General features: G+C 45.1%; 1 protein-coding gene across 2 annotated transcripts in view; it reads left to right on the top strand.

Moving 5' to 3' along the window:
• The window catches only part of LOC117219237 (kin of IRRE-like protein 1), a 690,910-nt gene that overhangs the window by 618,191 nt on the left and 59,310 nt on the right, over nt 1-13,409 (top strand). For both annotated transcript variants that reach the window (XM_033468215.2, XM_033468214.2), the window contains one exon: nt 11,867-12,026. In XM_033468215.2, the coding sequence (XP_033324106.2) occupies nt 11,867-12,026 (160 nt within the window). The remainder of the gene's footprint in view (nt 1-11,866; nt 12,027-13,409) is intronic.

The following is a 13,409-nucleotide window of genomic DNA, read 5'->3' as shown; positions in this document are numbered from 1 at the left end:
CTTAGTAGCCGACGATAGGATACGCACGGCGGATCGTTTGAATCGTTTAGATCGGTGTATCCGAGCGATTTCCATTCAGGGGAGAGTCGTGGTTCCGTGGCGGCTATCGAAGACTGGTGGAGATACGACGCGACGGACGGATACCCGGCTCGAATCCGATTAAACGAGACGATTCGGAGCTCGGATCGATGAACGGACCGTTCGCGGGCATCGAGAAGGCGCTAACTCGATTAAGCTCGCATTGTAATCTATGCGAGTCGGGTGCCGAACGAATCTGCGCGGCTGGGCCGAACGGCCGGGCGCGCGGGACCAGGTTCAGTCAGCTTAGCATAGGTTAAGCCTCGGTTAAGACCGGAGCTTTATCTTCGATTTAGCCGCTCGAGAAGTCCCGCTAAACGGTCCGACGGAGTCGAGGCGTCCCGGAAAAATTAATAAGAAACAGGGACTCTCTGTTCTTCGCGGAAATCGTCGTTTATCAAAGCAGAATAATGAAGCCGGTTGCTGTGGGCTGACCAATTGCTGTGCCTTTGATTTCTTATTCTTGAATAATTCACTTCACATTTATCGAATAAGACTTATTAAATAGTTCGATTCGGAAATAAACCAAATGAAGGAATAGTGAAACAATATCTGGCTCCATTATTATTGTTATCTTTCTTCTAAGAAGAAATCACAATTGAGACAATTCTATTGTGTTGGCAACTAAGTTGCTGTCGTCTTTTTAAATTTTGACATTCCGCGTGTCATTAAATGTTCCTGGCATAATATTGTAAATCATTCGAAAGAGGATGTTTTGTTCTAGTTCAGGTTGAGAAGAATGAGCATTTTCGACATCTCCTTCCTTTTGCTTTTAATCAATCATTTTGCTTTAATCAATTTTTTAAATGTTTATCTTTCAATCAAAATTAACAACTAATTAATCAATAATGTTTTCTCTCCTGTCGTTTGCAACTTCCTCCTAATGTTCGACAAGATTTTCGTTGGTAAAAATCACCCGGTTTCGACTCGAAAAATTCGAGTTGCTGTCTTGACTCCAAAATCGCGAAACGCCAGAACTCGTAGATTTTAGGAGTTGCACGGGTTTAGGATCCTTGAACTTCGACCGTCCCTACAACGAAAACCAGCCCTTTGTATCCAAACTCCTAATCTATACAGTAGAACCTCGATTATCCCCAGCTATATGTATATACGCGTTCAACGTTTTGCTAGAACGCGTACATATAAGAGCTTCATTTCGCTTCCATTGATTTATTTATTCTTCGATTATTTCTAATATTTCCATAATAACAGTTAATAGGTTTAACAGTTAATATTTATTCTTTCCATTTATAATAAGTAATCTATTGTGTTTTTTCCCCATATACATGCAATATATGTATGTAATGGTCACCGCAGACCTAGCCATTGTCACGCGAGGGTTAAACCACCGGTAAAGTCGCCGTTCTTGGGTCCGTTTCGCTACGATCAAAATCCACTGCCGTCTAAGCGTCGACAGAAATCCTGAATTTCGGTCATTCGGCTATCCTTCGGAAACCAGCGAACGATGTCAGGGGATCAAGTCCACAAGGACAATAAATACCGTTGGACGATTGTGACTCGCCGCCATAACTGTCCCGTCGCCAACCCAGGGCCGTCCAAACGTAGTCCCTTTCCTTACGGTTCTTTAAACACAAACAGAAAAATCCAGGTGAAACATAGCTCCGAGGACAATCTGTGACATAAATTTCGTGAAAATCGGGTTCGATGTGCCGCGGTTAGCCCGCGGGCGACCGGTTCAGCTCTTGCTCGACTACTTCGCGAGTATGGCAGCGAAAGCAGCAGATAGCTAGAGAGAGAGAGAGAGAGAGAGAGAGAGAGAGAGAGAGAGAAGAGAGAGAGAGAAAGAGAGAGAGGAATGGGAGAAGGGGAGGAGAGAAAGGACAGCGACACCAGCTATATCGGCCGATCTGCGGGACACAGGGTCGGGGATTCATCCATTTCCCGTCGGACTTGGTTCCGAGGGAGCTAACCTTGGAAGGGTGCGTGCGCGGAATATCAAGGGTGGCGGAGGCGGTGTACGAAAGGACGGTTAACACCTACTTTATGTAACGGCGACGTGCGAGACAATGCCGCGGCCCATTGTACCGGCACGGTTGTACGTACCACGTGCTACGAGTAATTCCACCCTTATTCCGGATTCCGAATATTCTCAAAATGAAGCTCCCGGGCTTTTGGGCTCCGTTCCAACTGCCTCTTCCTGCGGCTAGACCCGTTGCATAAAACCGTGCTCGTCCATCCCACCCACCCCCGCCCCCCGCCCCCCGCGCGCACCCTGCTCTCTCGTTCCAGCCCCGGCAAACCATGTCAGGCTTCAAACGGAAACTTTTAGCATCGGTAGCCGGCTGCCAGACCGGGGCTACGTTCGAACTCCCTTCGTTATCGACGACTTTGTTAATTGACGTGTCCCTGCTGCCGATCGTTCCCGCTGCCGCCGGGGCCCCGATACCTTGTATCGCGTAATCGCCGATCGTTCCCCGAACGGTTTACGAGCGAACGACGAGTTACACGCCCGGGAAACGATATTTCAGACTTTACCTCGCTCGGCGAGTTTCGTCGTATGGACTGCCGCTACGCGGGACGGTAAAGACCGGATCCGAGAATTTCGAACGCCACCGCGCCGATACCAGAGCTCGTTCGTAGTTTCTACTTACCGCGAAACGCCGTAGAAGCGAACCTGGAAGCAAAAGTTATTCTCGCGGCGGCGCCGAATCCTTAGCTTCCTGATATACGACGACCCTCCGCCTTCGCCGGCACGCCAGCTCCGCCGAAATTCGGAACAACCGTTTCGGCCGTCTCACCGAGTAACAATCATCGGGACTGACACGCCGGGAATATTTGCGCATTCTTCGTTAACTCGATTACGAGCTTTATGCTGACGGAACAACGATGCGCTTGATTCGATCGCAGCTTGAAAATATCTTGGTCGAGAGCAAATTTGAGAATATAATTTGAACATTCTGGAACGTTCCTTTATTAGAACTCCGTTTCACGTGAATTGTTAGTTTCGTTGTTCTTGTAACGGTATTTTTTCGAGGAGGAAAATGCAAGACATTTCAATTCGGTCTGACAGCAAGGGGGGAGGGTGAATTAACTTAACGAAGATTGACAAATTAATTTGGATGACATCGAACACTTCTTCAAACTACTTGCATTTCGTGGATCGGAACTTTTAATAGACTGATCAAATAAACAGATAAACGTCATTTTTAACATTAAACCTGCCGGGGTCTAGAAGCGAACAAAAATTGCCTCGTAAGAATTATAAGACAGAATTTAATACTAATTTTTATTTGTAAAATGTTTTCGTGTTTGTAAAATGGAGTCTGCGTGATCGATCGCTTTATTTTTCAACATTAAAGCTGCCGTGGTGCGAAAGCGACCAACATGTGTTTCCTTATGTAAAATAACAAGATAGATACTATCTAAATTTTTCACCATTTTTATAATAGTGTGTGCTTGAGTAAAGAATTATATTTAATGATTTTTTAATGGAAGCAGCTTTACGACTTCAATTTCCTCATGAAATAAAAAATGTGAAACCGGTCATTTGACCGACGGGGTGGTAGGTTCAGTGTTAAACCTGATGGAATAATTTCGCCGCTCGTGTACAGTCGAGCACAAATATTGGGTTGCCAAGAAAGTAATTTCGGTTTTGAAACAACAATTGCAACGCGTTCTACGTGCGACAACCGAGAATACCTTTTTGCCAACATATCTGGACGCCTTTCAAAACGGTATAACTTTCTCAAAATTGCACTAAATTACTTGAATTATTCGTTTAATGACAGAGGGACCAGCCTATTATTACACAATGACTATAATACTTTTTTAAAAATCCTTTTCACTCCAAAATCAAGACAGTTTTTCTAAACTACGTTATCATTTACATTCCCTAGCCCCGTTTTCATTTGATACGTACAATGTTAATCCCAATTTGTCCATACAACACTTACGATTCTAACGATTCGTTGCACATAGATTTTGACAACGCAGAAATTCTTTTTGGAAAACAATTCAGCAATTTTTCACCATATATTGGAATGCAAGGGACTAATTACGCCGCTGTTACTCGATTAAGACCAGGAATATTTTCACATTCTTCGTTAACTCGATTAACAAACTTTCCGCGCCGTGTTTGCGGAACAACGGTACTCCCGATTCGATCGGAGTTTGGAAATATCTCGTTCGGGAGAGCGTGCGTGATATATTTACCGCCCGAATTTGGAAACGACCGAGCCGAAATCAAAGCAAGGAGGAATGGGCGAATTAGCATGAAGCTCTAGGAGGCTCTGATAAATAAATAAATAGCAAGCAAGTTTCCGTAGACGTTAATTGGGCTCTCTCGTCCCTGTGCTCCGAAGACGGAGTCAAAGTTGGGCAGGGCTGCCGGTCTCAACACCGGTCGATCCGCTAACTTTATCGCGGGTATGTAACGAGCCATTTTTCTTAATCATCCCCTCGTGCCAGCTGTAGCAGTGTACATCCGGTACGGTAAAATGCTCTTTCGAGAAGAATGGTTCCAGCTCGGTCGGAACAGCATGCCGGCTTCTCTCCTCTCTCGCCGAGCTATTTATCCCCGTCCGCGATCTTATTCCCGAGACTACATCGAATCGACGGGTGGCAGGGGTTGGAGGACGGGGAAGTCGGTTACCCGTCGGTTCCGGCTAGGATTCGTGCGGCGAATGAATAGCAACGTTGTCGCCATTGTGGCCTCGTTACGCAAGGATTGTTGCCGCCATTCGATATGCGCCCGCCAAGCCGGAACACGCCGATCACCGTTTTATCGCGGATATCAAACCCGATACCTTCTTCGGTTCTACTTGCCCGTTTTCCCATCGATTTACCCGATGATTTCAATACGGGACTCTCTCTCTCTCTCTCTTTTTCTCTCTCTCTCTTTCTCTCTCTCTCTCGATCGCTCGCTCTCTATCAGAGCTCGAAAGGAATTTATTCACGATTATTACCCGAATTTATACGAATTCAGTACTTGTCGTACTATTTCGGGCGACTATCGACCGGCAACTACAACTTCTTCTCGGTATACAGGGTGTTCCACGTACACTGGCTGTCATTAACACTTTAATGGCCGCAGGTCTACGCGTTCAAACGTCGCCAAGGGCCGGCAATATTTTTGAAGAATTAATTTAAAAACACTTTATGTAAACACATGAAACAATTCAACGTGTGCGAGCATACATATAAAACAGAAAAAACAACAACAACAATAACGACACATTTAATACAACAAATTTAATATTTTTCCTTTGCGCGATAATTATTTAAAGCAATCGCCTGCATGTAACGGTACCTGGCAAGTCTTACACATAATATGTGTAGGTTTTCTAATTTTATTCGCATAGCAAACGCGGCAATCCCTTCGTACACCCTTTTTTATTACTGATATTTTAATCAATCGATGTTTCATTCCTTCGGCTAATCTTTCAACGGGATCAGGACGAACGACGCGAGATATTGCAGGATCAGCAAAAAATTTGAGAACATAATTTAAACATTGTAGAACATTGTTTCCTTCATTAGAACTCGATATCTCACTTTCAAATGCATCGAATTATTAATTCTTCGAAAAAGAAAATGCGAGACATTTTGACTCAGTCTAACAGCGGAGGGTAAAACTAACTTTATTGAATGAAAACAAAAGTTGAGAGGTCAACTTGGCCGACTCCGAGTACTCCTTCCATCTTCTTGCATTTTGTAGATTCAAACTTTCGGTACACTGAATAAGTAAACGAAAAATCTCATTTTCAAATCCGGAGGAATAATTCTGGAGTGTATAATGTAAATCGTGGACGTTATAAATGGCATAGAGAGTCTACGGTTTAATAATTCCCTACTTGAGGAAATTATGGCAATTACAAGCGCGATCGACAGCACGGTTCTACTAATGAAAAATGCACAACAAATCGGCAATTTCGGCGGGAGGAAGCTACTTAATCCTTAATTAGGTGATCAGAGCGAATCCGGTGGTGGTAGAAAGCGAGACGGGTGAGATAAGATGGTTTCCTTGGCATCTTTAGCTGTGGAAAAAAAGCTACTGGTGAACGAAGTCTGTCACGAAGAGAGGTAGAACGAACAGAGGCAGGAGGGAAGGAAGGAAGAAAGGAAGGAAGGAAGGAAGGAAGGAAGGAAGGAAGGAAGGGAAGAAAGTAGAAAGGAATGAGGATGGCCACGAGTTGTTGGCAATTTTTCAAGGAATCAGTGCGCCGTCTGACCGGAATGAACGCTCGCCTCTCTAGCCTCTTTTCTTCAGTGGCCCACACGGCTCGCATTTTTTCTCCGTCTGCCAGAGGACCAGCAGCAACCCCGAAGAGAAGAAGCCGGCGAGCGCGAGCCGGCCTCGAATTCTCATAGAATTTCGGCGTGCCGTGACCGTGGCCGGAGCTGGACCACGAATCTTTCCGGGATCGAAATGCGAGAAGAAATTCGATGAATCTTTCGGATAGCCGCGCCGGCTGGCTGACTCCGGGGGGCCGAGATTGGACGAGCCAGATATTTCAGGGTTTTGTTGTCGGATCCGCCCCGCAGGGAGGAATTCCTCGTAATCGGGTGTCGCCGATAGCGATCTCGTTCGGCTCGACCCAGAAAAGAAGCTTAACGCCCCCGGGAAAAAACAATGTTCGAGCGGTCGCGCGTACTCCGACGGACATTTTCTCCTGGCCGGCACGAATCCGCGGTGAAAAACGGCGAGTCGCGGCGACGGACGCGTTCACGGTCTCGCCAGGGGATCCCCGAATCATTAGTTTATAAAGGTAACAATGTAAGATATTCATCGTGATTTTTAGCGAGTGTTACCGTGATATTTGCCGTATATATATATAAATAACTTGCAAATGTATCTTTGCAATCTGAATGATGGTAAATTAAAAAATTACTAACCCGTCGTTTCGACGGGTTCCGTAGACGCAACGTTAAGCGCGGTCCGGTTGGCAAGCTGAAGATCCGCAAGAAATTCTCGACACCGACGGAACAACGAACGTTTCCATCTCGTATCATCGGACGTAGTTGAAGAGCAAATGCTCGGGCGCGCGTTAATGCGAATCACCTTAAGGATCGCGTCGCAGGCTTTGGTTTAGCGTTATTAATTCGATTTCCGAGCACAGTCTCCCCGAAAGCGAGCTGATCCTTTGATCGTTCGCATCGAGGATCAGCTACGCGGAGCACTTTCCTTCTGCTAATCAGGTTTACTCGGGTTAAACGAGAATCGCAACCGAGCCCCCTGTTTAATCCATCCCCTGGCCGCGACTAATTGCATCGTCGAACCGAAACAGAATCTCCGCGATAGCTAATTTTTCGAGGACCCTTTTTTCAGCAGTGTTTGCTCAAGCCAGACCAATCTTGATCCACGTCTGGCACCGACGTCCATCTCCATGATTGGCAACCTCCAATTAAAGACTTTGCTTATTGCATATATTCTTATGCTCCCTTCTGCCGACTTATTTCCTGACATTTCGAGTATATATATATATATATATATATATATATATAGAGAGAGAGAGAGAGAGAGAGAGAGAGAGAAAGAGAGAGAGAGATATGTATAGTTATTATAGAGTTATATTATATATACTCGAAATATCAGGAAATAAGTCGGCAGAAAGGGGCATAAGAATATTATATATTTATTATTATATTATTATTATATATAATATTATATATATATAATAATTGAATCGTTCGATGAAGCGATGCAACCAGATGCAAGACCGGGAAAAATCGGTGCTCGTTGATGGCTGATCCGTTTCGAAATCTTTGACAATGTGCTTGCGCCCATCGCTTTTCGCGCCGAATTAACACGTTCACGGGCAGCATCACATGATTATACAATAATTTCGCCCTAATTCGCGCTCAGATTGCGCACAAAAGTGGGAAGAGGAGATACGATTATTCGAGCCCTGCGGCTCATTTTTATAGTTGCCGATTCGTATCCTAAAATATGATAAAAATATCGTCAAAGAGAAGCAATAAACTCTCCGAATATCGTGCTATGTGTTACAATTTCAAATAATAATATTCACAAAATTCATTTGATGTTCTTTACGTGAAACTCTAGCAACTATAAAAGAACTCTTATATTTTATATTTCACGAGTTTGTTGTCCATTTACAAAACCCGCGATCATCTTATCCCACGCAACGATCCTATGACACCTTGCCTGTCAAATTTGAAAATTGACTTGTACGCGTAATTGCACGTAATTGCCCGCAACTCGTACCTGATCTACTATATTTTCCTAATTCCATTAGGTTCCGTGAAACGTAAGAATGTCCAAAATGTAATTGATGCCGTACGACCTAGCTTGTCAATTTCAATTAGATTCAATAAAATTCTCTAATTTCGTGCAATCATCGAGATGATCGGCGTGTTAAATGGGAGCAGCAAAGGGGGCGAAGAGAGCGAACATCTGTTGGCATAATAGCAGAGGACCATCCAGAGTCTTATTACCTAATTATTATCTTATTACCTAATTATCTGTGTCATAAAATTCGGGACAGTGCCCGCGGTGTCTCGAACGAATAGAACGGCAACGATATGTCTCGGAGAGCAACAGTGGTCAATCATTTCCGAAGGGGCTTTGATAACTCTGCTCCGGTCGAGGACTCGACGTTCCCGAATCGCTTGAAGCAAAAGTGGAGGGAACGCGGAACGGGCCGCGAGCGTGTCATAAAGCTTGCCGGAGGAGTGCGGGCAGGGGCTAACAACTATTACCCTGAACGAGGAACGTTTCGGGATCGTTCTCTTCGAGCGGCTGTATTTCGAACGAACCGCCTCCTCCCTCCGCACACGTACTAATGCGTCGAGGGCGCGCGAGCTCAGACTCGCCGCCAAAGAAAAGAGTTCGAAGGTACGAGGGAGGTTTAACGAGCACGAGTGCAGCCAGTATTCTGGTCGAGTAGGTTGCACGGTGGCTTGCCTTGGGTTCTCCGCCCACCCACGCGCTCGCTCGCCTCTAATTCTTTCGTTTACTCGTGGCTTCGAGCGCGGCGGCGTCGGCGGCCTGATGTGTCGCAGACGGGCCGCCACCGCCGCCGATAAAATCCAATTTAGTTTTTTCTCTCCCTTCGCAGCCCTCTTCCGCGGCTGGCACGCCGGCGCGAAATATTTTAATCCTTGCGCGGCGCTCCTTGATCCCGGGAACGCTCGGAGGACCTTTCGCTCTTTCGCCTCGCGAGAGAAAGCTCCCCGAGCCTTTCGATCCATTAACCCCGAAACGGTCCCTTGTTTCGTTCGGGCGTCGTCTTAACGCGTTCCCGACGAGGCCTCGTAAATTCTGACGCTTCCACGAGGGCCGCCCACCTCCATCGCCGTGAAGAAAAAAAGGAGCTTCCCGAAGACGCGTGGGAAACAAGCTGCTCCGAGGACTCCCCCGTTTCGTTTTATTTCTTTGTTTCGCCGCTTTTATCCTATGGTTAATAGCGGGTCTTCGACGGCTACTCGACATTTCGGGTTCGGCTCGGGTATTTTTCTTGGGTTCGCCACGGGTCCGGAAAGTTTGTGATACTTAACCTTTGGACGGCGGACACTTTTCAGTATTTATGGCAGTCGCGGCTAGATCCATCCAAATGTTTTATTTTTATTTGTACATTATCAGAACCTCTTTCTTGAGATCGAAGTTAACCCTTTTTTTATTAGTTCCAATATCAATGGCTGATAATTGCATATGACTGCCGCAAAATTAGAACTTAGATGGAATGTTTGTAACTCTGGGTTCGAATCGACTCAACGTTTGTCATCCGAGGATTAATAGAATTTTAGGGTTCTCGACTCCTCTTGTAAGCACCACCACTTGGCTTGACTTCGGTGTTAGACATCCGAGTATCACAAACATTCGGGTCCGGACTCGTCCCGACTCGAATCACGTTCGACCCGATTTGAGTCGAAATGTTAATAGATCCAGTCTTCTAGGATCCTCTTTGATCCTCACTTTGTTTTTAAGTCGATATATTTAAGGGTTTGCGCTTTAACACGTTTCAAAATATGGATGCTAACTTTCGAGAAGATTTACTTGTGTTTGTTATCTCAGGATACTGATATTTTTCTCGGTATAAATAATTTCGTATAAACATTAAAAAATCACCGCTTTTCATTACGGTAAAGTGATTTATGCCGCTTTCAAAATAAACGGCTCATTTAACAGATCCAGTCTTAGCGAGGACGACGAAGAAAGAATCCCGCGCGATTCGGCGAACGATTGCCGAGAGAAAAATTCGCGAGCGTGATGTAAGCTGCCCTCTTAATTTCAGTGGTCGTTTTAGCGTGGAGCGACCCCGGTGATAACGCGAGCAACAGAAAAATCAGTCAAAAAGACGTCGCGAAAACGCTGGCCGCTCGTTTATTGCCGATTCATCTTGCACGGTAACGAGGAACGAAATCGCGATCGCGATCTCGCCGGGCATAGTCGGTCTAAACACGAAACAATAGACGGTAAATTGATCGAAGCCGACCTGTCGCGATAAAAACCGGCGCGGTTAATCTTTTCCAAGTTTTTGTGCTTCGTTTAGACATGCATCAACAGCCGAAGCCATTCGCAGACTGTTTGCAAAGCAGTCGATGCAATCATGCTGTCGTTGAAGGTTTTCGTCGCAAATCATAGCGCCGACTGCGCTAAAGTGCATGTATCAATTCCAACGTGTTATCGTTTAAACTGCGGAATTTGTGCGTTCAGGACACAGATGGATAGCTAAAATTTAAAACAATAAAAATGTTAGAGATGTCTGCTTGTGACTCGCGTTTGTTAGAATTGACGAAGATAAATCCGCGGTCTAGTTATTGTTTGCTTCGATACCACGTCATTCGTAGGCGAATCATATGCAGTAAAACTCCATTTATGCGAATTTCGTCGAAGCAGTTTATATAAGTTATACGAGAGGTTATACACTCGAAGCTTTTGCACTCATCGCTTTTACACGCTCATGACATTTGCGAAATTCCGGTTGGCTAGTTTACGAAAAGACGGCCTCCTAACTCTCGCTACTTTTTAGCTGCCGACCAATAATACATCACATACAGTGACTCCCATTGATATTCGGACATAATATGACATAAATGACACAAGATGCCGCAAAGATTTATACAATTTCCTGTAAAAGGACAGTTAGCAAAATGAACGTTCGATAAAGCGATGGAATTCGGACCAAGAAAAGAAAAGGCTCACAATAAATCAATCATTTCAGCTTTTCCGAAATTCTCAGTTTATCGACCGACGGTTAATACCGATCCGATAAGCAATAACAGTAGCGCGTATTAGAGAGGGTATTACGATCAGGCTCGAACAAAGCCAGTTAGTCGGCGGAGAAGGATCGCTCGTAGTTGTGTTGAAACGGGAAACAAATACTCCAGAGTATCGCTAAGGTGTGTACATTATTTAACAGGTTGACGCCGCCGGCGTTGCAATTTGTTGAACGTTGAAATGGAGCCTCTTGTAATAGCGCGTTAATTGTCCGACCCGTTAAACGTCGCAGCTTTATATTTAAACAATATCATCTGGCGAAGCGCATTTAGAAACTACAAGAACCGATTATTGGAATCCGAATTTCCGAGATCGCTATTTTAAACAAAAATTACTATTACAACGTTTTCGCTGTTACAACATTTCGATTAAATAATGGCATTAATTAATAACGGCAAATATTCTTTATTTTTCGATCACTTCTCTTCGAGTCACTGTGTCGAAGAGGAATCACCGTTTTCCCAAACTACTGTGTAAAATTAGCTCGCTTGGAAAGCAAGAGAAGGATTTCTCAGTTCTGTCGCATAGGCAGCGCAATGCGGAAGAGTGTTACGGTCAGTAAAATGTCGGAATTGGTGGTTTCAGAATCAAATCCTGGCGCACAACACGACGGCGAAGATAATCTGGTCGAACCAGAGCCTGGTGCTGCAGAGCGTGACGAGGAGCAGCGCCGGCAAGTATGTCTGCGCAGTGACGAACGACCTGAACGAGACGCGGAGCGAGCCCCTTCATTTTCGCGTCAAGTGTGAGTACACGTCACGAGAGTGCGACGAGCTAGGTGGCCGTTCGGGGGCCGCAGCTTTATTTTAATCGGGCAGAGTTAATCGAGGATTTTCCATGGCACTCGTTAACGAGCAGCCCCTTATTCACCCGAACTGCGACGGCAGCGTAGCGCCAGCTGCCCTAGCTACCTCAGCTACTTAGCTACCTAGCTGCCTTATCCAACCATCTAGCTACCTAGCCACCTAGCCACCTAGCTACCTAACAGCTTAGCTACCTAACAGCCTAGCTACCTAGCCGCCTAGCTACCTAGCCACTCAGCTAGCTTATCTAACCACCTAACCACTTATTCACCTAGCCACCTAGCCACCTGACCTATTCACCAGCTGCCCAGCTACCCAGCCAGCTAGCCAGAGAACGAGCATTTCTAGCCCGTATAACGTAACCGGCTCGCGTATTTATTCCGAATCGGCTGCACCCGAGGATCTCGTTTCACCTGAATATTTCAGCCGTACTTAGTTCCAGCTACATTTTTGATATCCAATTCCCCGGGTTATGTCGAGCATACTGTCGACCGCAGTGCGGCTCCGAGAATCGTCAGAGATTCCCGCCCTCTCTCCGTTCTCCGGACCCGTATACAAATTGAATATCCCCAATTTAAAAGACGATCGTCGGAGAATCACTGTCCTTCCTTGGTCATCCCGCTCGAACACCGAGACCCAGCAATTTCGTGCCCACCCGAACAACTTCTCCACGATGAACGTGCCTGCGTTCCGCGAATGACTTTTGCCCCGCCACCTTTTAACCCAGAGATCGTCCCAGAGATTTTCCGATAGGTGCGCCGACGAGGAATCAGTGGTTCTCATAAATTGATATCGTTCGTTTCGGAGGGTAGATCTTTGGCCGAATGTTTTTCGAGACGTTGGAGCTTAAATGGCGGTTCGAATGGAAAGATTATGTATTTTAATAAATAAGGTGAATAAATAAGGGGAGCTGAGAAATGAAAAAAAAGAAAAGCAGGTTGAAATGGGGTATTGATTACAAATTGATTTGATAGAGTACGTGAAATGATTATGAATAAAAGGATCGTGAATTTTTTACCAGGATTAGCTATCAATTACAAATTAACTTGATCAAACACTTGTCAATTACAAATTAACTTTTTTCTGTTATTAAGCTGTGAAACCCTTATTGCGATTTATTAGCAGCATCGACATTGCTGTGCATTCTTGTCAGCAAAATGTAAAATGTAAAGAAAATCAGGGTATAATTAGACTTACACACTTACTTTTCAAAGAGATTGCAATAACTAACTTATTGATAGGTGTTTGTCGTCAAAAAATATCCAGCCTTTTCGTATGAAGAACCACTCAAGGTCTAACAGTCTGCAAGACACTCGACGAAAGAT

The sequence above is a fragment of the Megalopta genalis genome, chromosome 2 (genome assembly GCF_051020955.1).
Source record: "Megalopta genalis isolate 19385.01 chromosome 2, iyMegGena1_principal, whole genome shotgun sequence".
NCBI lineage: Eukaryota > Metazoa > Arthropoda > Insecta > Hymenoptera > Halictidae > Megalopta > Megalopta genalis.
This window is presented reverse-complemented; position numbering and strand designations above follow the sequence as displayed.